The following is a 26,580-nucleotide window of genomic DNA, read 5'->3' as shown; positions in this document are numbered from 1 at the left end:
ATTTTCATTGAATTGGTACAGTAGAACCTCGCTGATACGTTTCCGCTTAATACGTTTTCCCGGCTCCTACGTTCGCAATCGCGAAAAATAAACATAACTCCATAGAGGCATGTGTTAATACGTTCCGGTTAATACGTTCCCGGAAAATACGATTATTCGGCAGCAACGTTCAGCATTGAGGCAAACTGCGGTCGTATGATACATTCTGCAGCGAAAAATTATCATTTAGGTGTGCAAAAAGACCACTCTCATGTGCTTGTGAAGCGCAAAGCGGCAGACAGCGGCCGCGCGGCTTCTCTGCATTGCTCGTTTGCCCAAAGTGACGAAGCGCGGCAGCAGCGGCGAGCGAATTGACCTTTGCGCTGCCTCGCTTCAGCGCGAACTAACAAGCGGCGAAAACAGGCAGACGCCGCGCACACGGCGCTACGACTCGCCAAGATTGTAGCAGAGGTGGTGACGGACGAGGCACCTGAAGACGGCGGCGAGAACGAAGGCTTGCGCCCACCGGCTACCTTCGCCGAAGCCCTTGCCGGCCTGGAAGCCTTACAAAGCTTCTTTCGCACGAAAGACTACGAAAATGCGGACTAGGGTCTGCAATGAGTGCAAAAGGAGTTGTTCCTGTCCAAGGGTGTGAGGCACCAGCAGAAAATACAGTCGAATCTCGATAATTCGAACTCGAAGGGGGCCCGAAAATTTGTTCGAATTAAAAGGACTTATTTTTTATGTATTTGTGTACCATAGCGCTACGTACGAACGGTGCAAGTCGTGAAATATCGCGGCGCGCAAGCACATAGCGAGCGAGGGCCACAAAACTGCCCACGCCAGCCAACGCTCGCATCCCGACAGCGCCTCTTCCTCTTCACAACCACAATCTCTCTCTCTCTCGCATCCCGATAACGGCAGTGAACGAAACTTTAGGGAGCGGGCCGCGCCGGCACGGCGACCGTCGAAGGTGAGGGAGGAGGGCGGCAGGGAAGCGCATTTGGCCTCGGCAACCCCGTCACTTCCGTGGCACCCCTCGCCCTCCCTCTCAACTCCCTCGTAGCTCCCTCACCTTCGACTGTCTCCGTGCGCGCCCGCCGGCCCGGCGTCAGCTTAGCCCGCTCCCCAAAGTTTCGTTTTCTGCTGTTGAAGCGAGCGTTGGCCGGACTGAGCCTCCGAGTTGCGTCCCTCTGCGCCACAGCGTTGGCTGAGACGTCGGCACGTACACGCGTGTTCCGGCGCCACGCTGAAACGGCGACCTTACCATTTGAGAGAGGAAATTTTCGCCGCGGTATTTTTTTTCTTTCCTTTTTATTTCTCCGCGCGGCGTTGAGCGGTCTCTATTAAGCTTTTGCTTCATGGCGTTGTTGCAGCATTGCCAGTCGGTGGCGCCGCCACATGATTTGGCGTGCTGCTGAGAGCATTGTCGGTGCGTGGTTATCTTCGAATTAACCGTCGCAAATGCTTTCGTGTTCGAATTACCGAGCGCTCTCGCCCATTGGAATACACATAACTTTGACGGGACCACAGCGTCAGTTCGAATTAACGAGATTCGACTGTACCTATGTTTTGCAAGAAATAAGTGTTTTCTGCCCTTGCACCTCAATATGAGCTTGTCAGCTTTCAATTTTTACTGGATTCGGATCGTACGTTTTCCCGGATCGCATGTTTATTTTTCGCATATTTTTTTAAAACGTATGAACGAGATTCTACTGTACCGATGACAAACAATTGCATCATGGTGTTATCTGTAGTACGTTTCTTTTCCATTCGGTTGCACTTGTTGCGTTCGAGAGACCGGGCGCAATGTGCACGAAGTTGATGAAAGTAAATTCGAATGCTAACGGCTGCTGAGTGGCACTCGGACGTTAAGACTGTGATTTAGGCTAGCAGATATACCTCCGCTACATTTCCAGAGCTGCCATTAACAGGGCATTAATTGTTTTGCAAGAGTTTGAAACAAGCAAGCACACGCATACAGCGTGGTGCTGACGGCAATACAGCGATGCCTTGCAGGCTGCGGCCCCATTGTACACATTCCTCTTTAAATATTGTTTACTCACTAAAAAGAGTTCCACGTTCCAAAAAAATGTGCCTTTGATCACTCTAGGGGTCAGTTACTTGCATACGTGAACTACTGTGTCTGGCAAAGCAACAGCCGATGTTTTAGACGGCTGAGGCGGCGGTGTCAAAAGGACAGATGTTCTTTAGCATGCTTCACCTCAATGCAAACTATAGTACGGTGAAGCATATTGAAGCGAACCTGGCATGTAGGGTACCAGCCAATGATGGTTGTCAAAACATCATCCCGAACAGAAGATCAACCCAATCATACAAAATGCTTCGCTGTGAACAAGAACCTCCCCATCGTTGTTGATCCTGCTTCTTGGGAAATGAAATATGTGTGTTTGTCTTTTTCCCATTCGAAAAGCATCACTTTCTGATCGTCGACAAGATCAGATAATGTGAGATAGTTTGAAAGGTTTTGTTTTTGCAAGAAGCACATCGGGTAATGGGCATTCAGTATGCCCCAAACATAAAGCATCTGACATCACAATGAACACTAGTGACTAGTGTTGCTACCTACCAAACCGTTCTAGCTGCTGTACAAAATTCTGCTTTTGGCTCACGAGTCGTCCAAAGCCCGATATGTTGTTCATGACGAAAAAACACTTCAGGCATATCGCTGACTTGTGTACAAGCACTACATTATCTTGTGAACATGCAGAGCAACAGCCGCAATGTGCTTACACTTTACCCCAGCAGTCACTTGAATTCTTGAAACCACCTGCAACCGCCACCTTCTCAACTTTGTAAACGTGAGCTTTCCCTTGAAGTTCGCCCCGCAAAAAAACAAGTCCAAGCCTCGCAGTTCGAGTAATCTTGTCATTATCACGCACACTGTTTGTTGCCATAACGAGCACTGTGCCGACATCGCGCAATCATTTTCAACTTGTCGTCGGAGTCACCCTTCTATCAAACTCCGAGATTGCGCGCTGCCTGATCTCAGATGCAATGCCCCAACGAATGCCAAAATAGCCATGTGATGGCACTTTCTGATAACCAACTGTGGCCCTGTCTGGCAATGCGCAGGATGCCGAGAGAGTCAACGTCAGATTTTTCAGACTCCCTTGGGACCACGAAAATGTCAGAAAAAAACTAATGCATGCCTTTCACTGCCTTCAAGGGCTGAAATTGCAACAGCCACGTCTGAAATAGTTTTAACGACCTACCAACACACTAATTAGGCGTCTAAGTGCTGGTACTGAGACAGTAGACGACGGAAGCGCAAGTGTATAATTAAGCAGCACATTTTATGTCACATAACAAAGGCCCCTTTGCACTCTTGGTATGGTTCACGGCAATACACTGCATATGCTTGACCACGTAACTTCGCTGTACTGCGGCGAAGCTGACTTCATGGAACCGGCATTATGCAGTGCTTTGGACCCTTGTCATGCTTTCCGCACTTCGACACTATCGGTGAGGATGACGAAGGCAGAGTTGGTACCATTGCCAACAGCAGCGAATATTTTCAATAAAATACACAGCACTGAACAGCAGGAAGCTTGATAGCGAACGTAGAAGCAGCTAGGCCTAATGACAGCACAAAACTACTATAGTTTAAAGCATAAATTTGGGGTAGTTGGTTGTAACTGAACTTAGACATGGTAACAAGCGCTGATGGACAGGGACACAAAGAAGAGACAAGTGGACTGGACGGGCGCTAGATAACTAGCACCCGTCCAGTCCACTTGTCTCTTCTTTGTGTTCCCATTCATCAGCGCTTGTTACCATGTCTAAGTTCAACTACTACAGCTGCCAGTGGATCAGTGAGCAAGACCGCTGGTTTGAGGCTGCGAGATATTCAAAATGGTGGTGGCTTCAATTAATACCATTTTGGACCAATGGTCCAGGCAAAAAGTCAGGAAAATCGGATGGCAAAGGGTTTGAGCATCTGAAATTTCAGACGTCCTTATACACTGGCCCTATGGGGCATGTAGCGTTGTCACAAAGGTGTTCGAATTATCAGGCGTACCCGAAAAATTGGTCGCTGACTGCATTCTTTCTTTTCATACAAACCTCTATCTCTATCAGTGACTGCTCTAGAAATGCACAGCTGCAATCTGTTAAACTTTTCACCGGGGTGCACTTTTTATTCCCCCACCAAACTGAGAAAACCTTGCTTCCATACTGCAACGGCTTTTGCAACTGCTAGCACAGAGGTTCAGTGTCGAGAAACATGCAGAATCGCCTGGCAAACAGCACTAAGAGCAGTCAAGCGTACAGTGTGCACCGATCAACTAGTACAACGCACATGTGGACATTCAAGATGGCACTCGCTGTCCCGCAAGTGACCCAATGAAACACATAGAAGACGAGGTGACGCTACAGTTTTTAATGCATTAGCATTCTTTTGGTGTTTCACGCACTTTCCGGGGGCTATCTATGTATCTATGTTTGTATGTATCTATATGTTGTGTGTGTGCACGTGTGTGTAATTTTTTTTTAATCTGCAAAAAATTTGTTATCCAGATGTGCAATAAAGTCATTTTCTGAATGTATTTCTGGATTTTTTGCCGGCACTTTTAGGATTAAACAATAACGCTTCAAGATTCTAAAATGATAACATGGTAATGGCTTTGCTCTAATCTTTCATGTATCTTACTTCATACACATTGAATGAGTAAAAAGGAATACAGGATTTTCTGCCTGGATGAAAATTATGCTTCTAGCAAGAAAGTATTCCTTTACAATAATTATTAGCTATTGCATAATGGAAGTTTCCATAAACCACTGTTCACACTCAATCGATAGGGCAAAAGATAGCTTCCTGCTCACCCTGGAGCAGCCTTGGAAAGTGGTGCTCGTGGAGGTAAGGCAGGCACAACACTTCGATGTTCCTGTGGTGCTTCTTCCCCAGGAATGGGAGGCGCAGTTCTGTTTCGAAGCCCCCACAACGATGTTCTCTTCTTAACTTCTTTGCCAGATTTAAACCTTTACAAACAGAAAGAGGCCAACTTTGAAAAAAAAAAATGCTTCTGTATTGTCGTGCATATATGTGCAAAAGAAGAAAAAAAGAAGGACAAGGAAAACAAATAAGATGGAAAAAACAAAAGTTGCAGCCAAAGGAGAGAGGGCCACAAGGCTTTATCAGCTGCACCAAGATATACATCTGGCACTGCATACATACTGCAATTCACCTGATTTTCGCTATCACCGGCTTGAAAGAGTGTAGAGATTTCACAGCACTCTGTTCGATAAAAGTTTTAATGCTTTCATAGCATCGATTCCACAAGTACAAGCCATGAGCATCAAGCAATGTGTTGCTTGGCACTGATGAAGCAAGTTTTTTTTTTTTTTCGTCTCCTCCCGTGCAAGCACCCTATTCTCCATTTATGAGAATTCCGGCTTCCCATCACTTAAAAATGGTCCCAAAAAGTATCAACATGTAGAAACAACATTACCTGACCCTGTCACTGCACAGGCACCCATAGATGTTTGTTCGCCTTTCACGGACAGAACACCGAAAAATCTAGATAAAAGAAGGCATATAAACCTGGGTTAGAGAAAACAGAGCACTACTGCTCGCCATGCAAGCTACACAAAAGCATCAAAAGGGTACATACTTCAGATGGCAACTGCAAGGCCAGCCATATAGAGTTGAGGTATGGAAGGATTACGTCATCTAAGTCGTAATACTTTTTGCGATGCTCCATGACCAAGTTGTACAATGTCAAATGAGTAATGTCCATCCTGTAAAAATAATTACAGGTTTCCCAGATAAAACAAAATACACTCGAGAACAGTCACTAATTTGCAGAGGAGTGGGCGGTACAAGTCCTACAACAACAGACATGCAAAATGACCCTGCTTCAACACATGAAGCATACTGCCATTCTTTCAATGCTAGTCTGGGATAGTGTACAATTATGTAAATGCTAATATTTCAGAAGCATACCAAACATTTTAAGCAAGGATACACATGCAAGCAACCCCTTCCAGTTTGAAATAGGCACACTAATTATGACCATTTAGAGTCAGTGTAAAAGAAAATAAAACAAAGTACTCTGTTTAAAGCAATGTATAATCTATTGTGCACTGCACAGTGTACATAATTACATAAAGAACTACAAATCAAATTTCTTTACCCCTTATAAAAATCTTAAGACCTATAATAAAGCATAATCCCTCAGCATAACAGTTAATTTTAATACCACACTGCCACCCATAGGCAAAGTTCCTTAGTGCATGGTCAACATGGCAACTTGATCCCCTGTTCAATAACAAAAGTCAATAAGTAGACAAACCAAGTCAGGGGCATCCGCTTGACAACTTCTGGCCCATTATTGCACACAGAGCATGTAAAGTAGTAAAAGCTGTCACCATATAGCAGTGGGGTTTCAAGGCCTTGGATGCAAGCTGAAAAATGAATTCATTAGCTTGTAATCACAGTTCAATGCATTGTCTCCTAGCATGCTTTAAAAAACAAGGCTTTGGACTAATCTATGAAGAGCATCAAAACCAAAAATAGTGCTTGATGACATTTATACGAGAAAGACTTAAGGGGAGATGCTCCTCAGAAACATTTCTTTTTAAATAATAATGCTGGGCGAATGAAAATTTTACCGCTTATAGAGCTTGATCTCTTCATTCGAAATCTACTTTTAGTTTTAGGATATCTCGATGCTTTCATGTCCTAAGTACCATGCATAAGTGAGAAACAGTGCATGTTTGTGCAGCTGCTGGACTTAGCAGTTAGCATGATAGAGCAGTGCAAAATTATTTTTCCTGTCCCTAACACTCCACTGAGTGCTAATAAGCAAGATAATGTGATTCCCTTTACAGGCAACATTTTAAGAGAATTTCGTATCTGGTGCTTCATATTCAGTGGCTGGTGCCCGAGTACATTAAAAATTTTCACCCTTAAAAAAATTACTTGATTGCATTAAATCCTAGATAAGTGCATTCTACATATCCTAAAAATTACGCCCATCAAGTGTGGTCTTGATTGGACCACAATAAGTACATAAAATGTTGTGCACAAACGCCTTCTTTTGCCCAAAATATGAAGTTGAGAAAAATGCGATTGAAAGTTTTAAAAGTTGTTTACTTCTGTTAATTATCATTATTACTTCTCAGGGAGATTGTGATGTGGCAAAGCTAACCTTGGAGAGAAAAAGCTTTGGCCTACCACCTTGCTCGAGCCCAATGGCGTGTGAAACCGCGGTTTGACGCATAGCGCGCTTAGAAATGTGTCTTATCTGTGCCTTTTCTTGCCACCTCGAGGGCTTTAATCGAGTTTATTATACTTTTCCCGATCATTTCTGGTTCTGATTTCTTCATATGTGAAATAGGAGAGATCAATGTTGCTGAAACAACTAAAAACACAAAACCTGTTTTTTTAATGAAAATCGCCGTTTTTTGACCCTCTTCTCCCCTTAAGTGACAATGCGCATGTTGCACTTAACACAGACTACTAGGCAGCTAAGATAAACCCCTAGAATATCCGCAGGGCTATTACTTAAGGAATTATTGAGGGGAGAAAATGTTTACAAAACTGGTTCAGATGTTTGTAGTACACATTTATAAACAAAAGTATAAAAGGACAAAAAGGAAAACACCAAACATGCAACAGTATAAAGTTCTGTTTGGTCATGTATTAACCCCTTAAGCGCTTTATTATTCTGTCCAAAGGTGACATTACTTTGCTTTTTTATGACGTATTTTCAAACTACCCTTTTTCGAAAACACTTTTAAGTTGTCAACCAATATACTTCACACTATATTCTTTCTTTTTACGTGCCAAAACCAGTTCCGATTATGAGGCACGCCGTAGTGGAGGGCTCCGGATTAATTTTGACCACCTGAGGTCCTTTAACGTGCACTACAATGCAAGCACACGGGCGTTTTTGCATTTCGCCTCCATCGAAATGCCGCCGCCGTGGCCAGGATTCGATCCTGCGACCTCGTGCTCAGCAGCGCAACAACGCCTTACCTGACTGAGCCACCCAGCGCGTACTTCACACTATATGCATGCAGACTTATTAAACCTCTTCACTGAGCAATATCCATGTATTTCTCATTGCCACAGGCAGTACAGTCAAAGACGAGGAAAATGCTTCAATTTACAGTGCTTCAAAATCAACTATATTGCGAAGCAAACTTTGGCACCAAAGAAGGTTTTTGCTTAGGACGAGCTGAGTTCGTCCAAAGCAAAATTTACCATTATCGTGCTGATGAGTTAAGCTCATGCAAAACACCAAAGAGATATGACACTAACTCCTCTGCCAGTTACAAATCATTTCCCATTCACAAAGTAAAAAACCAGTCCTGACCAGATGTCATGTGGAAATTATTAAGTGCAAAGTCACTCATGTTTTCTTTACAATGACTTTGCTGTGTCATCACCCAGGGACTCTTTCAACATGCATTCTATGTTTTTTATTTGTTGTAAATCAAAATGAAGTGCAATATACAGGGTGTCCAAACTATCATGTACCAAGATTTAAAAATATGCAAATGCCATGTAGCTGGACAGAACCAAAATAATGTTAATTGCCGTCGCTTGGAGATACTCAGATTATTTTTTTTGCATTCCACCTAATTACATAATTAGTCTTAATTAATTCATCAACATCTCAGCTATTATAATTAGATTAAAAGTGTCAACGAGAAGAATGTAAAGCAACATGAAAAACTCCCGATACAGTTTTCTGTTGCTCAATACATGCTACACAAAAGTGTTTTTCTGAGCGTGAAAGAAGCCCATGAATACAGTAAAAGCTCGATGATACGATCACGGCTAATACGAATTTCCGGATGATACGAATTTTTCTGTGGTCCCGGCCGAGCCCCATTACTTTGCAACGTGCTAGAGAACGGTTGTTACGAATCGATTTTCAGCCTGCGTCGGTTGATACGAATAAACGCCGCCCCACCGACGGCCGCGAATGAGAACAGCGCGCAGTCACGCGCTTTATCTCCTTCTCTTTTGGTGCGGAGGCGCGGCGCCGGACAGCGCGGACTCCGCGACTGGGCGCGAAGAGTTTGAAGTGGTGGCGCTTCAAGAAATAAATGCTTTTTACGTACATGTGCCTGAGTGAGTTCACCTCTGACTCTTTAATTTAGCTACAGTCGAATCTCGTTAATTCGAACACGCTTATTTCGAACATACCGCGCACCGACAATGCTCTTGGCAGCGCGCCAAATAACGCGGCGGCGCCTCCGGCCGGCATTGCTCCGACACCGCCGTAGAGCAAAAGCTCAGGAGAGACCGCTCAATGCCGCGCGCGAAGGAACGAAAAAAAAAAAAGAAAAATCCCGCGGCGGAAATTTCCCCCTCTCTCAAATTGCAAGGTCGCCGTTTCTGTATCGCGCCGGAACAAGCGTGTACGTGCCGACCAGAGTGTTCTAGACAACCGTATTCTAGCACACACTAGTGCCGACGTCTCAGCCACGCGGATAAAATGGCAGTGAACCCTTCTCCTCTATTTTCTAGTCACATGTTGACCTTGCACGCTGCGGAAGCAGCGCAGAGGGAAGCAGCGGCGGAGGCACAGTCGGGCCAACGAAACTGCAATGCCCGCAAACGCTCGCTTCCCGATAACGGCAGAAAACGAAACTTCAGGGGGCGGCTAAAATAAGCTGGCGCCACGGCGGCGGGCGCGCACGGAGTCAAAGGTGAGAGACCTACGAGGGAGTTGAGAGGGAGGGCGAGGGGAGCCACCGAAGCGGCGGAGTTGACGCGGCCAAATCCGCTTCCCTGCCACCCTCCTCCCTCACCTTCGACGGTCTCCGCGCGCACCCGTGTGCCGGCGCCGCCCGCTCGTTCCCTGAAGCTTCGTTTTCTGTCGTTATCGGGAAGCGATCGTTAGCCGGCGTGGGCAGTTTCGTGGCCCGCGCTTGCTATGCGCTTGCGCGCCGCGATATTTCAAGACTCGCACCGTTCGTGCATCGTGCTATGGTGCACGAATACTTCAAAAATACGTCCTTTTAATTCGAACAAATTTTCGGGCACCTTCGAGTTCGAATTATCGAGATTCGACAGTAGTTTTAATTGTGTTTCGATGATACGAATTTCGGCTGATACGAATATTTTTCGTGACCCCGTGAGATTCGTATCATCGAGCTTTTACTGTACACCCAAAATTGCCGCGAAATTTCTAACCGCTCGATGCACTTTGACTGTATTCGCAGGCTTCTTTCACGCTCGGAAAAACACTTTTTTATGTACCACGTATTGAGCAACAGAACACTGTTACGCGATTTTTTTCACATTGCTCTACAATTTTCTCGTCGACACTTTTCATCGAATTATAATACATGAAAGTTGGTTAATTATGACTAATTATGTAATTAGGCAGAATGCAAAGACTACTCTGAGTATCTCCAAGCGAGCGACGGCAAAGTACATTACCTTGCTTCTGTCCAGCTACGTGGCATTTGTCTTGGTGCATGATAGTTGGGACACCCTTTATACACATACAGGCAAGTCCCTGACCAATAGTGCATTTTGCCATGTTGTGAGTAAATGTGCATTTCTTACCAAAATAAATTACATGAATTCAGCAGAAGCAAGCATTACTCCAGTGAAAACATTTAGTCTTCCACTAGACATAACTCCCAGGCATGCTCACCCAACTTAAGCGATGACTGTGTTGAGAATAAATGTGGGACTATTGCTGCAGAGACATGATAGCTGCGCGTATGCACACAGTCCACACAGCCCACAGCACTCGACCTGTGTTCTGTCCTAGTTGTCCTCAACAGTTTGCACTCTGCTTACAATGGATCACTTCAAACTTGCTCGCTTTGCCATCCTTTTTCCTGTTCATTGCTAGCTCTTCAGGCTCTTTTTCGTGTCCTAACCTTCAGTGGTCATCCCATGTTCTTTCCTAGTCATCCTCGTCCGTTTGCCTGCTGCCTTACAATTAACCACAAAAACACTCAGCAGAGATGCTTATTAGGCAAGAGCGATTTTTTCACGACATACATGTGAAAAAATGTAATAATATTTTGCTCTTTTGCATGGGTAAAAATCTGTCTGCAAAGCATAAAAAGAAATTCTGGCAGGCCTCTCAATTGGCTACAGATAAGGAGAGCTCTTCATTTAAATTCTACTTCCCTGAAGTATAGCAGGCAAAGGTTTAGCTGCATAATAAAACTTCATATCAAGGTTTGCGTAATTGCATACCTTCATGAAACCATTGCCGGCACGACCGACACTGAAGCATCTTCATATTCCACCTGAAGAAGTAAGCAGAGTTTAGCAATACATAAGAACCTCATGAAGAGCACACATGCAAGAACATTTTAAATATAAAATATGGCAAATAAGTTGACCACACTTAAATGCACTATAAGTTGTGGCAATACTTTAAAGGTTGACAGTGCATGCAGATAAGTGACAACCAATTCTGTCGGAATAGAATCCGAGATTGTTTGGCTAGTTAACGCCAGGCTCTAACTACCATATTAACATAAAATTTAAATGCCACTTATTATTATTTTGTATGCCATAAACCCTCCAATCAGAAGTGGGCACTTAGAAACAAAGAAGCTAAAACCCCTCAATGATGGTGAAAAAGAATGCAACACATTCTTTCACAATAATGCACACGTAAAGCACACCATTCCTTCATGCTGAGAGTGCTAAGAGAAACATGATCAGCTCTGCCAATTAGTGATGCAAACTGCAGGACAACTTTGTGGCACAAAGCAACCTGCTCTATCGCAAGACAAGCATACTCACTCGCCCGGTCCCCCACAGTAGCAATAGCAGTTTTTGGTGTTCACTTTGTGCTGATCATCCCACTGCAGTGTCTTCATCTGCACATCAAACAAAATTCAGTCAATCACTGGATTCACTATAGAGAGGGAAACCTGTTCCATCTGAGGCAGCTGGTGCCCCCAACTTTAAATGTAGGAAAGGTCTACTATGGTAATAAACAAAGCAATTTCCAGGAAACTAAAGTTCCAAGGAATGCAAAGTGGTAAAAAAAGGCATCTCTGCATCCTATACTTCCAATTGTGTATCTTACACCTAACACAATTAACTTGTTCTTTTTGCATGCCCCATTCTACTTTTGGAATGTGAAAAATGAAAATCTCAGAAATTCAAGTACTTCACAGCCTAAGTATTCAGCCTGGAGCTCAGAAGTGCACTGTGTAGGACCCACGCTCAGGTGCAAAATGCATAATTTAATTGCAGGCTGCATGTTTAGGGCATTAAATAATTTAGCATTTTTGCAAATTGAGCATTCTAAATGCTTTCGTGGGTAGGTGTACATTAACAGTAATTAAATATTGCATCGAGGAGTCAATTATGATGCACTCTGCCCAAGACAAATGAAAAAGAAATTATGGCTTTCTCAAAATACGTGTAGTATCTTATTAATCAAATGTGGATAACAAAAGAAGCGTCAGCCTGGAGCCATGTGTTGACAAGGGGACTTGTCATTGCCTTAACGAATGCGAGTCCCCTTTTCGAAACATTGGTTATAGCCTAAGGATTCCCTTGGACATCCACTAATGATCAGTTTCTTTCCGTGACCTTGCTTTCCTTAATGTCTCAGGACCTCGCTTCATGTCTTTAGAATGACATGTACATTCTCTAACTCATGACACAGGTAAAATATTACTAGAAATACACGAGGGGTGCCTGAAAAGTTCGCAGCCCACCCGTGAAATCTTTTGAGGCTAGTTGACCAAGCATGACAATTTTCTGGCAGCCTTCTGTTCCTTATGCAACCAGCTACAATAGCTCGCTCAGCAGCCACAACATTGTGCCGCTGAGCACAAGATTGCGGGTTCAATTCCCAGCAATAGCGGTCACATTTCATTTGGGGTGGAATGCAGAAATGTTTGTGAACTTAGACACGAGCCGATGTTAAAGAACCCCAGCTCGTCACAATTACTGCGGTGCTTCAGAACTGCACAACTGTGCGGTGATCAAAAACAGTTCATCATGACTACCCCTTATATTCCAAAGTAGCTACAAGCGTTTTGGGTTCAGTGCACAAGCAAAGATTCACAAAGCAAATGCAAAAACATTAATAAACAGCTATTATAACACTCATAACAAATCATCCGGGCAGGAAATCAGGGGCGATATTTTTGAATGATCTATTTCATTTCACATTCTTTTCCCCCTTTGTCACTGGTTCATACTTGGTATAGATGCTGCCGCACCGTCATTATTGCTGGGATCGGCCACTCAGGGAAATACATGATAAGAGCAATTTGAAATTAAATGGAAGGTTACAAAATATGGTCCCATGTCAATGGGAAATGTCCTCAAGACAAGTGTGTGGTGCATCGCATGAAAATAAAGGTCGCATGATACTGTACACAAAGATATTTTAATAAGGTTCAGTAACACTTTGAAAATGTCTACCAAGCGTGCAAGTCCCTGAAGTGCACTACGACCACCTTTTCCCAACACAGAATAGCAGGAAAAAATGTAGTGCAAAGTCGTCGTTTGCTGTCTTTCCTTATAATCCTGATCCAATTCGCACCCCCACTAATTTTATCCCATTCCTGTGGCTCACCTGCATCATCACATCACTCTGCATTAGCTGCATCACAAAGGATTTCTTTGATACCAGCTTATCTTCAGCTTTAGACTGCTCACTAGTCCCTAGTATATAATCCTAGTGTTTATAGCCATCGCAGTTTCCTACAGCGAATACACTGCATGCATCAAAAGAATGCCCAGGCAATTTCAAGATTCCTTCTGTAGTTGTTGCTTGTTGCTGCAGTTGCTTGTCCTACTTAAGCTATCAGAAAAGCAAGACAAATATCCCTATACTCGCTTAATTCTAACAAGCTTTCTCTAAAAAACTGGCTCAAATTTATGCATCAGAATAGGCCACAAAGAGAAGGTCTTCCTGTTAACATCAGTTTCAAGTATGCCCCAAAAGTAGCATTTTCTAAATGCAAAGAGGCACCCTGCATGCATTCTGCATGCTATAAATTGCTGAGTGCAGAAAAGTTGCTGAGTGCAGAACACAGGCATGGAGCAATTCAGTAAGGAAAGCCAAGGCATTTAGCACAGCTACCGCCATGCGCTTGCCACAAATGGCATGTTGCTGAAAACTATAAGTGCTTAATCAGTATATAATTTCTCTTCTGCACAAACCCCATACAGGTTAGTATTTGGGCAGCAGCTGAGAAAAATAAATTACCTGCCGGGTAGCCCTCAGGGTAGCCCAGTCAAGGCACACACACTAGACTGGGTTTAAATTACCTACACGCAGCTTAGGAAGCCAATTGGCTGGCGAGTTACAAAATGTGAATGCCTAAGCTAATATGAAACACATCTGACCACTGTTACTACATGCAATTCACTTTCAATAACCTACTAGGCCCACACATGACCCACACAAACAGAGCAAATGCACTTTCCAATAGAGGGAGTTGCATTTTTCTCTTTTCCAACCAGGAGCATGCTACAATTGAGGGTAAGGTATAGGATAGCACTAAATAGAGAAAAACTAGAAGGAGCACACTGTGTATCCAACAGCCACATACTAATCTGAAAAGTAGTAATTAAAACTTAGATGCAGCTTTCTATAACATTGAAGATATGGTATCAAACACAAGGAGCAACAGAACGAATCTAGTCCATTCGGAATACACGAGTGCCAGTGCAAAACACGACTATGCTCTTTTTTTTTTTTTGCCTTTTCTTCCACATATACAATGAACTCTCGTTAAGACAAACTCGGTTAAGCCAAATTCTCGCATATAACGAACAACATGGTAATGTTTGTTTGGTTTGCCATAGACTCAATGCAAAAAAATCCGTTTAAGACAAACTGCCTCAGACACTTTGATTAAGACGAACATTCAGAGTGACTGAAGGCTAGGGTGCCTCAATGCACCGCGCCCGGGGGTGCACGCATCGAGGCACTTTACTGGAGGCCTGCGGTGCACATCGTCCGTGGACAGAGGCGAAAACAAAAGGAGGAAACAAAGTTAAAAAAAAAGGAAAAACTCTCCCGGCCAATGCCGTTTCTCAGCAGGAGCACGCAACCTCGCGTCTTCATACGGGTCCTAAAGGCTCTCCACCGTGATCGCGCCACCGGTGTTGGCCACCAACATGAGCATCTATGTCAGTGTTGAGGAAGATGTGCCAACGTGCAGAGAAGACACAGTAGACACTCTCATTGGAGAGGTCCTTGAGGTGTCTTTAGAGGATAATTCAGATGACGAGGACGCTAGCTTGGAGCCTGCACCGATGACCTGTGAGGCAGCAGATGCCTGCTTGAACTACTTAGTGAACGTTTTCCAGCAACACGAGGGCACAGGATTTTTAAGGTCATTATGTGAGATGACGTCGTTTGTGGCTGCTCGCCAATTTGCACAGAAATTACAAACACCCGTCACGAACTGGATGAAACCAAGCAAGAGTACTACTTGAAGACAGTGTTCTATTAAGTTCAGATAAATAAAGGCTTTTTATGTCATTTTGACCCCGTTGTAAGTCTATTTCATTTACCGTTTGAAGTAAGACAAAGTTCGTCTGTTAAGACGAACTTCTGATAAAACGAACAAATTTTCATGGTCCCTTCGAGTTAAATTTTCGAGTTCGTCTTAAAGAGAGTCTACTGTACAGCAAAACTGCAATATAACAAAAATAAAGGGGGAGCCATAAATGCTTTGTTATAAACGATAACTGCGCTTTCAGCCAACATTGCCTAGCAAGATTGGGAGTGGGCATAGTTAAAAATGGATAAGCTGACAGCAATGCAACAGCACATGATGCACCACATAAGAAGTAAATTAAGAGTGCATGTGCCAATTCATTCTTCCATCATAAACCGATCACTTAGCTTACCAGTGTTTCGTGAGCGTGCTGACAGAGCACTGCAATCATCAGATTTCATTCAGCACTCACTGAATAATGCAAGAAGATGCTTATTAACAGTAGAATCAATTTCTTTACACAGGCATCAAGCTTCGATAATTGTACACAGTCAGAGGTTTGCAGCACTTAGGCAGGATGCTGAATAAATGCTAATAAGCTGAGCAATCTCCAAGAACTGCATAGCACACATTGTGTGCTAGTGCTTCACTCTTCGAATTTTTTTGTGGCGTGATAGCAGACGACACTCAACCAAAGCACAGTGTGCCGAAGTAGAACCGCTGCTGCACAAACTCCAAGATGTGTAGCGCGCGGCGCACCGCCAAATACTGGAGGTTATAGCCACTGCCTCAGCAATGCGGCCGGTTTGGCACGATGCCAGGTGGCTTCTAGGGCGTTCTGAACTGCCGCATAAGATTAGTTACTAGCAGGGTCACACACGGCCAGGTATTGGCCTAATCGACACAGAATGATCAGCAAATTTTTATAATGACCTAAAAAAGGGTTCGTTATATGCATATATACGATATCCTTTTGTTAAACTGAAATTTTAAATGTATGTGCTCATTTGAAAATTTCAAGGACAATTCCAATTAGTACTTTGTTATATCCATTAGTTCTTAGATGAGTTACTAGCAGCGTCACGTGCCGGCAGATTTTGGCCTAATCGGCACAGAATGATCAGTAAATCTTCATAATGAACTGAAAAATGGTTCGTTATATCCATTCATATGAAAACTTCAGGTGCAATTTACTATATCTATTAGTTTGTTATGACCAGTTCTGTTATAACAATATTCAGCTGTATACAATCTAGCGGTCTAGCTAGTTCAACCAAGCCACAAAGAAATGGCATGTCAGTGGAAAATTTACAGACACCTAGAACCCATTTCACATGGTGTGTTGTAATGCTGTAGTTGTAATGCTGCATCTACAGTTGTAATGCTGCTCGGGTGGCAAGAGGGATCTTGTCTCTCTAAAAATTTCCCGCAGTCCGGTGTTCACTCTGACACCACTCGTATGGCGAGGACTGCAAATCAATGGAAACATGCTGTAACAACAAATCAAGACTGCCCTGTACTTACACACAGCTTAGCTTCATTTTTATACACAGGCGACCAGTTTTGAGCTGCTCTCTCTCTTTTTCTGTGCGTAAAATAGGGATTAGATGTGGGATTATCACTGCTTATTTGCCCCCACAATTGCCTGTGGGGGCAAATAGGCAGAAAACGCCCCTTTCTGAAGTTTTCTGTGCACATTTAAAAGCAGCTGAAGCTCCCCATTTTCCTTAGTTGAATGTAAAATCCCCAAAGTTTCAGTTGAACTTGCTTGGCATGAAGAGACTTTCAGCTCTATGAACTTTCTCGCAACATGGCAACACCTGTACAAGGTCACCTGGCCCTATTCATGAAAATGGCCAGCAGTAAAACTGCCCAGCGACGTCGCCTCTAACACTGTCACACTTTCCTTCAATAACTGTAGCCAGGCAGGTGAGCAAGAAAACATCTTGTAACATCTTGTAGAAAGCACAAGTGTGAAAAAATAAACCTTTTTTTCTTTTTGCAATCGGTTTCGGCATATGTCAGTGTAGGTCACTGAAATATGCCTGCAACTCTGAAATTGTAACAAAAGTATTCTAATGCCGTGAAACAAAAAAAAAAAAAGATGTCATCCTGGGGTTTTACATGCTAAAACTACAATATGATTATGAGGTGTGCCCCGTAGTGGGGGACTTTTGATTAATTTTGACCACCTGGGGCTCTTTAATGTGCACCCAATGCCCGGTACACGAACATTCTTGCATTTTTAAACCCATAGAAATGTGGCTATCCAAGGCTAGGAATCAAAACTGTCAATAATGCTTCAAGTCTTATTTTAATGCTCTACACATGCTCTTAGTCTTCATAATTGGCTGTTATAGGGATGCTTCAGTTACGCCAAGATTCAGTTAAACTTTCCTTTGGTTCCCATACTAGTTCGTTAAATTGAAGTTTTACCGTACTTGAAAGACAAAGTCCTTGTTTACCACATTCTTACAAACAGTTTGTTTGATCAACAAGATAAAAATTTAAATTCAGCATCACAATAGGGAGAACTGAAACAACGCTGTGCCCACTGAGCAGGTCCCACTGTGAACACTAGCACAAGAAACTAGTTTCTGCTCGTAGTCCATCTTGGGCACATTGGCTTAGGAAAACCACGATCAAAGAAGACAAACGAATGGTGCTAAGCAACTCGCCCAACTCTGATGTGTTCATAGTGTTTGTGTGTTTGACTGAATGGCATGTATGCGATAGAAGTTATACACATCAGCAGGTCACCATTTCTTGCTTTCTTTACCATTTATAATGAGTTACTTTATTGTGCGCACTCATTAGTGCAAGGCAAGCGGCTACACCAGTGTGCTTGCTTAGCACCTATGCACCCTGTTCCTCAATTTGGTCTAGTACACAGCCGGTCTCCAGTTGATGCACAATCTTTGGAATGATCTGTACAAATGCAGATTTCTTACCTACATCAAAAGCTGTTATCATGGCAACCTAAACTAACAGTAGAAAGTACCAACTACATACCTCTGTGAACTTCAAAATTAATAAGAATCCCACTGACACATCACTGAAAGGGACGAGGGGGGAATAGCACACATTTTTTAAAGAGATTGCCTTGACAACACACCTTTTGTGAGATACATACGCACTTTGTTAATGATGGTTTACATTCAGACACAGCACACCAGCAAGAGCAAACTTGGAATTACACAAACTGACAAGTAACACACTGTTTTTAGATCACAATGACTTTTTCAGCGACATTGGTCGTTGCTGATTTTGCTAGCTTGAGAAACTTGTCTGAATAAACTTTCTGAAAGAAGGTAATGCTCTAATGTCTTTTCACAATCAGAAGACTTCCAAGGGTATGGTAGGAGAAAGACGAATTAAACTTTTTTGTAAATCCAATTTATTTTTTGTAAAACTTGACACATTTACAAAAAGACATAACGAGCCTGAATTTGTAAACTTTACAGAAAATTCATGAAAGTGTAATCTTTCAAGAAATGGCAATATGGCTATCTGAACTAAGCAACATGACTTCACATGAAAGGCAACTTGTTATGAAGGTCAATTTCCAACCTTAATATGACTGCTAACTATTGCAGAGCACTTGCATCTAAAAGTTTTAAACAATAAAGGCACAAAGATGAAATGCTACACAACTTCAAGTGTAATATCAGAATATCAAGTGTAATACTTGATATTCTGAATGTAATGATGGGTGACAACTGTTTTCTTAATTATTATTATTTTACTGTGGATTATAGTACTCTCAGTCACGCATAAAACAGGGTGTGTATACCTAATTTCATGTAAGAAATAAAAATGACCTTCAGGAAAAGGCTTAATGCAGAATACTCATGCTTTGTTGAAATGTGATAAAGTGTAGAACTAGAAAAAATGATAGTGATAAAGTGATTAAGTGCAGAACTAGAACAGCAGTCATAACACAATATTTTATCATGATGAAATGCTATTTTACTGCAACATATTCCCACAGCCCTGACGTAAAAGAGCACCAAAAGGAACATACAATTATTAACACAGTCTGGATGAAACTTACATTATATGGAAAGCCAAGCTTGAACATTTGTACCGGGGTGCCTGAATAAAGAAGCAACATTTCTTTCACCTTGTCAATGCCACACAAAGCAAAAAATCAAAACTCCAATCAAGGCAACCAAGCATAAATTACTATTCCATCTAAACCACTAGCTTGCTTGCACTTGAAGTAGCATACTACAGTTAGGTGCATTCTGTGTTGCATCCATAATAATTCAGAACTACAGACCACCTGTGGTTTTGTGGGACCGAAAGCTGAATTGCACTGTCAACTGTAAGACATGATGCATCGACATTGTTAAAGCAAAACACAATGAGCACCACGTTTCATTGTAGCCATGACTGAGGTGTTATCATTTTGCAGCTAAGAAAATCTACACATCTGGCATCGTTACAAATAATATGCAGTTTCCTTTAATTCTGGACAAAGCAGGCAAATACTACATTCAAACACGATATTAAACAAAGTGCACTACGAAATGCCACTTCTGTGCGTATATGAAACATAACCAAGTCAATGGTTTAGCTGAAGCAGCTCCTTATAAATGTCTCCCTTATTTACACAACACAATGTATATCATAAAATGTCTGTATTACAATTTCGCTAGCTCATAGCATTGTGTCAATTACACTGTACTCAGCTGACACGCTATTACGATAAATGATACCGTAATGGTGTATCCACATGATGGATGGCTCAGGGCTCAGCAAACAAATGTTCCGCAGATAATGATTCTACAGCCCATCCAGCTGCAAAGAGCATCCAAATGACGAACGAGGCGAGTAGACGACAGCGCCAGAAAAATATTATACATGACAGTGTTGCCAAAGTGGGTGTCGTCCCGCTTCAGATCTATCAAGTCATCATTTTGTACTGTTTGGCACGTTTGTTGTTCCCAACTAGTGCTTGTATTTGCTTTAGATTTGTGTCATGAAGCTTCAACAGCAAAGCATTCATGACAATTCATCACCATTTCCGTTTTGTACAAAGCAGTGTGGTGTGTGAAGTGCGCGACACAGTGTGGTGGATTCAGGAGACGAGAAGCAGACGACAAGGAGTGCGCGCTCCGAGGTGAATTCCGTGTTGGCTAAAGACGACAATGTCGAAGAGCGGTCGACACGTGAACGCGCGGCGCAAGAGAAGAAAATAAAAGTAAAAGCATCCAATCACAAGAAAACACGGAGCTTTGAGCGGCCAATGACCAAACGACAAATCGGCCAGAGCGGTAGAAAAACGAGCCGCGTTGGCAGAAGAGAGGAGTTCCAGAAGCGGCACGAGGAGAAGGTCGGCCACTGGATCAGAGGTTTAAGACGGCCGTTGGGTTCCGGACCCGAGCCACACAGGACTTCACCCGGCCGGGGCCTCCTGCCAACCCATTCCTGGGCATCGCTACTCCATCCGTTCGGGAACTGCTGCCCGAGGGCGGCGAGCGTCTGCGCCCGTGGGCAGAACGAGAGCTGTCGGGTCACGGGCCCGAGTTCCACAACCAGCTGCCCAGCTAGAACGCCGCCGCCGTCTCCCCGTGCTGCCAAGCCACCTGCCTTCTCTCTCCACGCCAGAGCTGCTCCGCTCTGGTAGATCGGTCAACGATTCGACACCCCGACCATTGGTGAGAACGACGCCACCTCTCTTATCGTCTCATCTCCGCTTTGCCGTGTCGAGACTGTAGTGCATACTCACACGCGCAGCCTGCCCGAACTTGCCTGATATCATTAGCGTTCTAGCTACATCTTTCATGTTATCTTTGTGTGTTCGGTTTATGGTTTTCTTTTCGTTCTAGTTATACTAAACGTTTTGTGTGTGCGTTCTACAACAAACGGCTTTGTCCTCAATTGGGTTCTGGGAGGCTCAGCCTCAGGGGTCTTTCGTTTAAGGGTCTGAAACCCTTAACCGAAAGAACCTGCACATCACAAGCAGGTAACATTGCGGAAGCTAGGCAAGCAGTGCAGTCATAGAGGTCTCACTCCGTGTCTACCACAGGGCAGCTGTTTTTGATATGAAATGTTTTCAACGGAAGCTCTCCTTCATATATTACAACTACAAGTTGTGGACGCAAGTTTAAATCAAATCACAAACTAAATATGAATATTTGTGCTTCCAGTATAGACGACATACAATATCTTAGTCACGAGTGCAGCTGATGTGCTGTGGCTGCTTGTTACAGAAACATGTCACTCCACTCATTTGGTGGTAAATAGTTTCAGATCTCCAATGCCTTTCATGTAATAAATATGTTACATTTTGCGACATAAAAATGAGGCTTAATTTTACATCACATTAAATGGCACCTACCTATGTTACATAGGTAGGTGCCATGCGCGCGTGGGGGAGAGTGTCGCTACTTTCTAACATCAAGGGGCTTTAGGCGGTTGGCGGTGAGGGCGGGGCGCTGACGTCACTACACGGCCGGTTGTCGGCTGCTAGCGGCGAAGCGTGGACTTCTCTCCGGGACCAGCGCACGGTACGTTCATGCTTTCCTCTCGTCCGCCGACACCTTTGTGACTAGGACTGGAGCTCGCGCACGGTGCCTTTGCCCGTGCGGGGAGCGCGTACTTTGTGCTGATCCTTTCCCGACGCTAAGCCGATGAGCGGTGCCATTAGTGCTCGCGCGAGGTCGTACCCCGCCGAGCCGCACTTGCCGAAAGCCTAAGCCGAAGGATATTGCCCGTGCTCTCGCGAGTTGACCCATTGGTAGCATAGCCGCCGGGACTTTTCCTAGCGGCGTGTCCCAGCTTGAGCCTGTGCTCTCGCCGCGACGTGCTATAGGCGCCTGTTATTGTATTTTCGCCCTGGTGCGGGACCCCTTTGGCTCCCCTCCGTGCGGGCGTTTGTGCAGTGCTGGTGCCGACGGTTTCAGTAAACGGTTTCCGTCAACTCAGGGCTTTACTGTGTTTTGCGTGCGTCGCTCGGTAGCCCCTTGCGGCCTCTGAGCTCGCACGCGAGCGGTGCTGGAGGCGACGACTGACGCGGCCCTGTGGCTCGCTAAGCTCGAACCCGCGGTGGTTGGTCTCCTGTGAGACACCAAGAACCCACAAGCTGTACATGGCCTCTGAGATCTGGCGGCATGCGTGGCAAGCCAATGAGTGCTGCCAGAACTTGGAGGCTACAGATTACGAATGTTAGCTCGTTCTTGTTATTCCGTATAGATGGTGCCACAAACTACCGTATTTACTCACATAATGAACACACTTTTTTTTAATACCCCCATAAAATACAGAAGGAAAGTTGGGAGGTGTGTTTAATATGTGGCATTAATTTTATGGAAACTTTTTTGAAAGAGCAAAAATTAGGGGTGTACGAATATTTGGAACTTCGAATACGAATCGAATAATCTTAGTTGTTCACTTGGTATTTGTTAGGAGAATTCATTATTCGAAACTGTCAAATATTGATTTCGGTTCGAATATAAGGGATAACACTTAATGGAGTCCTATGCAAATCATCACTGTCCCCAATGATTGTGCTGCAGGAAAGCCACGATTGAAGTGAAGCACCAATTTCAGTGCAAATGCATGGCACATATAAATAATGCTCAATAATTACCTGTCATTGACCAAGAATGCTGTACAAGAATATAAAATATTCTAAATAGTCTTCTCTCTGTTTTTCTTTTTAGCAAATGGACTCGACACAACCCTTTTTTTTTAAACTAGATTGTTTGACCCTTTTTTTTTTAACTTGAAAGATTGTTTTTTGCAAATATTCATATTCAATTCAATTAGGTAACTTCGCTATTTGAAGACCCCTAGCAATAACTTAAAAGTAAGGCATTACTGACGAAAAAAGAAAAGAAAAGTGCTATATACCTATGCGGACACACAGGGTCTATGAAAAAACTGAATTTCTTCGTAATTACGAAGCATAAACTGGAATTACCAGGTACACTGAAAAGTTCACAATGCCAAGTTTGGACTGAGTCCTGAAGACTGTAGTTGCATTCACAGGCAAAGGAAAAAAATTGGCTTGATCGCGCAACCCCAGGTCCGTGTACTTTTGCTCACGGGTGTACATATTGCCACGCGTCTTCAAAAGGGGGCTGACGACGTTTAATGAGAGCGGCTGGGCTCTGGAGAAAACGGCGGCGAGAGCTAGCTATCGAGTGGGGCGGTTAGCACGCGCACTTTCTTCTTGCGCCTCTGCGCTTGCCCTACTCCCACTACTACCAGGTGACATTTCCCCCCTTCCTCGGAAAGAGCATCGGCTCGATGCTCAAGAAGTGGTGTGGGAAAGGAAAAAAAAAAAAAAAAAAACAACAGACGCTCAATGAAGATGCTCGCGCACAGAACACAGCGAGAGCTACAGCAGCGTAGCTAGAAACAATTCTCTACCTCTCTAGAAACGGAGAGGTAAGTGCATTAGGTGCAAATGGGAGCGTAAAAATCACGAACGCGCCACGTAGGGCTTCATGCGTACGACGTGAACTACGTCAGAACTAGGTGGTTGTCGACGTCGTGTTTGCGCCGCACTGTCTGGAACGACTTCATAGTTCACGTCACTAATGCGGCGCAGCACTTTGTAGGGGCCAAAATACCGGCTGAGCAACTTTTCATAAAGGCCACGGCGGTGAACAGGGGTCCACACCAACACTTGGTCTCCGGGACTGTAGCGCACTTGCCGGTGACGGATGTTATAGCGCCGTGCATCTGCGTGTTGCTGCTCACCGATGTGCAGCCGCGCGAGCTGGCGAGCTTCCTCAGCGTGCTGAGCAAATTCTTCGGCGTAAGTAGTTAGGTGCTCGGCGTCGTGGCACGGAAGCATAACGTCCAGCATCGTCTGTACTTCGCGGCCGTAGACAAGGCGAAATGGTGTGAAGCGCAGTTGTTTCTTGTACGGCGGTATTATACGCGAAGGTCACATAAGGCAGGATACGATCCCATGTTTTGTGCTGGACGTCGATGTACATAGAGATCATGTCTGTGATGGTCTTGTTTAATCGCTCCGTAAGGCCGTTGGACTGCGGATGGTAAGCGGTCGTCTTTCGATGCCTGGTGTTGCTTAGTTGAAAAATTTCGTCCGTGAGCTGTGCCGTGAACGCTGTTCCTCTATCTGTGATAACAGTGGCTGGGGCACCATGGCGCAATACAATGTGACACATGAAGAACTGCGCTACCTCAGAAGCCGTGGCTCGTGGGAGCGCCTCTGTCTCGGCATAGCGGGTTAAATAGTCAGTGGCGACAATCACCCACTTGTTGCCGTCGGTTGACAGAGGAAAAGGCCCAAGAATGTCCAAGCCGACTTGGTCGAATGGCTTATTAGGTGGTTCAATGGGTTGCAATAACCCGGCGGGCTTCAGGGGTGGTGACTTTCGTCGCTGACATTCACGGCAGCCTTTAACATACTGCTTGACGCTTGCCGAAAGTCCGGGCCAGTAATACATCTCGCGCACTCTAGCAAGCGTTCGTGAGGAGCCGAGGTGGCCAGATGTAGGCTCGTCGTGGCAAGCGAAAAGAATATCGTCCCGCAAGTCTTTGGGAACTACTAGGAGGTAGGCTCGGTCATTCGGGCGGGCGTTCTTCTTGTACAGCACATTGTCTCGTAGACAGAAGGACGTCAAGACCCGACGTAGATGGCGTGGTATGGTTGTTTGACGGCCCTCTAAGTGGTCGATGAGAGGTCGAATTTCAGCATCGTCACGCTGCAATTTGACCAAGTCCGACGTAGTAAGGGCACCCAGGAAGCCGTCGTCGTCCTCTGACTGTCGACTGACAGATTCGGCGGGAGCACGCGACAACGTGTCGGCGTCTTCGTGCTTGTGGCCAGACTTAAACTATGATGACGTCGAATTCCTGTAGCCGCAAGCTCCACCGTGCCAGCCGTCCTGAAGGATTGCGTATGTTCGCCAACCAACATAGAGCATGGTGGTCTGTCACCACTTTGAAGGGACGGCCGTAGAGATAAGGGCGAAACTTCGTGATCGCCCAGATGACCGCGAGACACTCCTTTTCTGTAGTAGAGTAGTTCGCCTCAGTACGGGACAGCGAGCGGCTAGCATAGGCTATTACTCGTTCAATGCCGTCTTGACGTTGGACGAGTACTGCGCCAAGGCCGATGTTGCTGGCATCAGTATGCACCTCGGTGTCAGCCTCTTCGTCGAAATGTGCCAGGACGGGTGCTGACTGCATGCGTTAGCGTAGTTCAGCGAAGGCCGCCTGTTGCTCATTCGTCCAGGCAAATGGCGTGTCATTCCTGGTAAGGCGAGTCAGGGGTTCCGCAATCTTCGAGAAGTTGTCGATGAAGCAGCGATAATACGCACACAAGCCCAGGAAGCGTTGGACGGCCTTCTTGTCGGCAGGAGGAGGAAAAGCTGCTACAGCGGCAAGTTTGTCGGGATCGGGTCGAACTCCTTTGGCGCTGACGACGTGTCCGAGAAACTTGAGCTCTTCATAACCGAAGTGGCACTTTTCTGGTTTAAGCGTGAGATCAGCCGATCGGAGTGCTTCTAGCACATGCCGCAGGCGATGAAGATATTGCTCAAATGTTTCAGAAAAGACAACTACGTCGTCAAGATACACCAAGGCAAGTCTGCCACTTCAATCCAGCGAGGACATTATCCATCATTCGCTGGAAAGTTGCTGGGGCTGAACACAAACCAAAAGGGAGCACTCGAAATTCGTAAAGGCCGTCGGGAGTCACAAAGGCAGTTTTCTCGCGGTCTCGTTCGTCTACCTCGATCTGCCAGTATCCACTTTTCAAATCGAGTGACGAAAAGTACTGGGCACGCCGCAGTTTATCTAACGAGTCGTCGATACGTGGCAGTGCGTACACGTCCTTTTTAGTTACGTTGTTGAGCTTCCGGTAGTCGATGCAAAAGCGTAGCATTCCGTCTTTCTTTTTGACAAGAACGACCGGAGACGACCATGAGCTGTTGGAAGGTTCGATCACGCTGTCTTCAAGCATCTCTTGTACTTGCGTACGAATCGCTGCGTGTTCCTTTGCCAACACGCGGTAAGGCTGCTGGTGTATCGGGCGTGCATCGTCGCATGTGATGATCCTGTGCCTTGTAACCGAAGTCTGGCGTACCTTAGACGAGCTTGCGAAGCATGCCCTGAATTCAAGCAAGAGCTCGTGCAGTGCTGCCTGTTTGTCGTTAGATAACTCGGAATTAATGTCGA

At 44.7% G+C, this 26,580-nt stretch overlaps 1 protein-coding gene across 5 annotated transcripts in view; it reads right to left on the bottom strand.

Moving 5' to 3' along the window:
* The window catches only part of LOC119436460 (PHD finger protein 19-like), a 127,255-nt gene that overhangs the window by 38,300 nt on the left and 62,375 nt on the right, over positions 1-26,580 (bottom strand). For all 5 annotated transcript variants that reach the window (XM_049657930.1, XM_049657923.1, XM_037703312.2 and 2 more), the window contains 7 exons: positions 19,469-19,509; positions 11,738-11,814; positions 11,180-11,232; positions 6,294-6,405; positions 5,613-5,739; positions 5,451-5,518; positions 4,825-4,980 (listed from right to left, as the gene is read on the bottom strand). In XM_049657930.1, coding sequence (XP_049513887.1) covers positions 4,825-4,980; positions 5,451-5,518; positions 5,613-5,739; positions 6,294-6,405; positions 11,180-11,232; positions 11,738-11,814; positions 19,469-19,509 — 634 coding nt within the window. The remainder of the gene's footprint in view (positions 1-4,824; positions 4,981-5,450; positions 5,519-5,612; positions 5,740-6,293; positions 6,406-11,179; positions 11,233-11,737; positions 11,815-19,468; positions 19,510-26,580) is intronic.

This window comes from Dermacentor silvarum, chromosome 1 (assembly GCF_013339745.2).
Source record: "Dermacentor silvarum isolate Dsil-2018 chromosome 1, BIME_Dsil_1.4, whole genome shotgun sequence".
In the NCBI taxonomy this organism is placed as follows: Eukaryota; Metazoa; Arthropoda; class Arachnida; order Ixodida; family Ixodidae; genus Dermacentor; species Dermacentor silvarum.
This window is presented reverse-complemented; position numbering and strand designations above follow the sequence as displayed.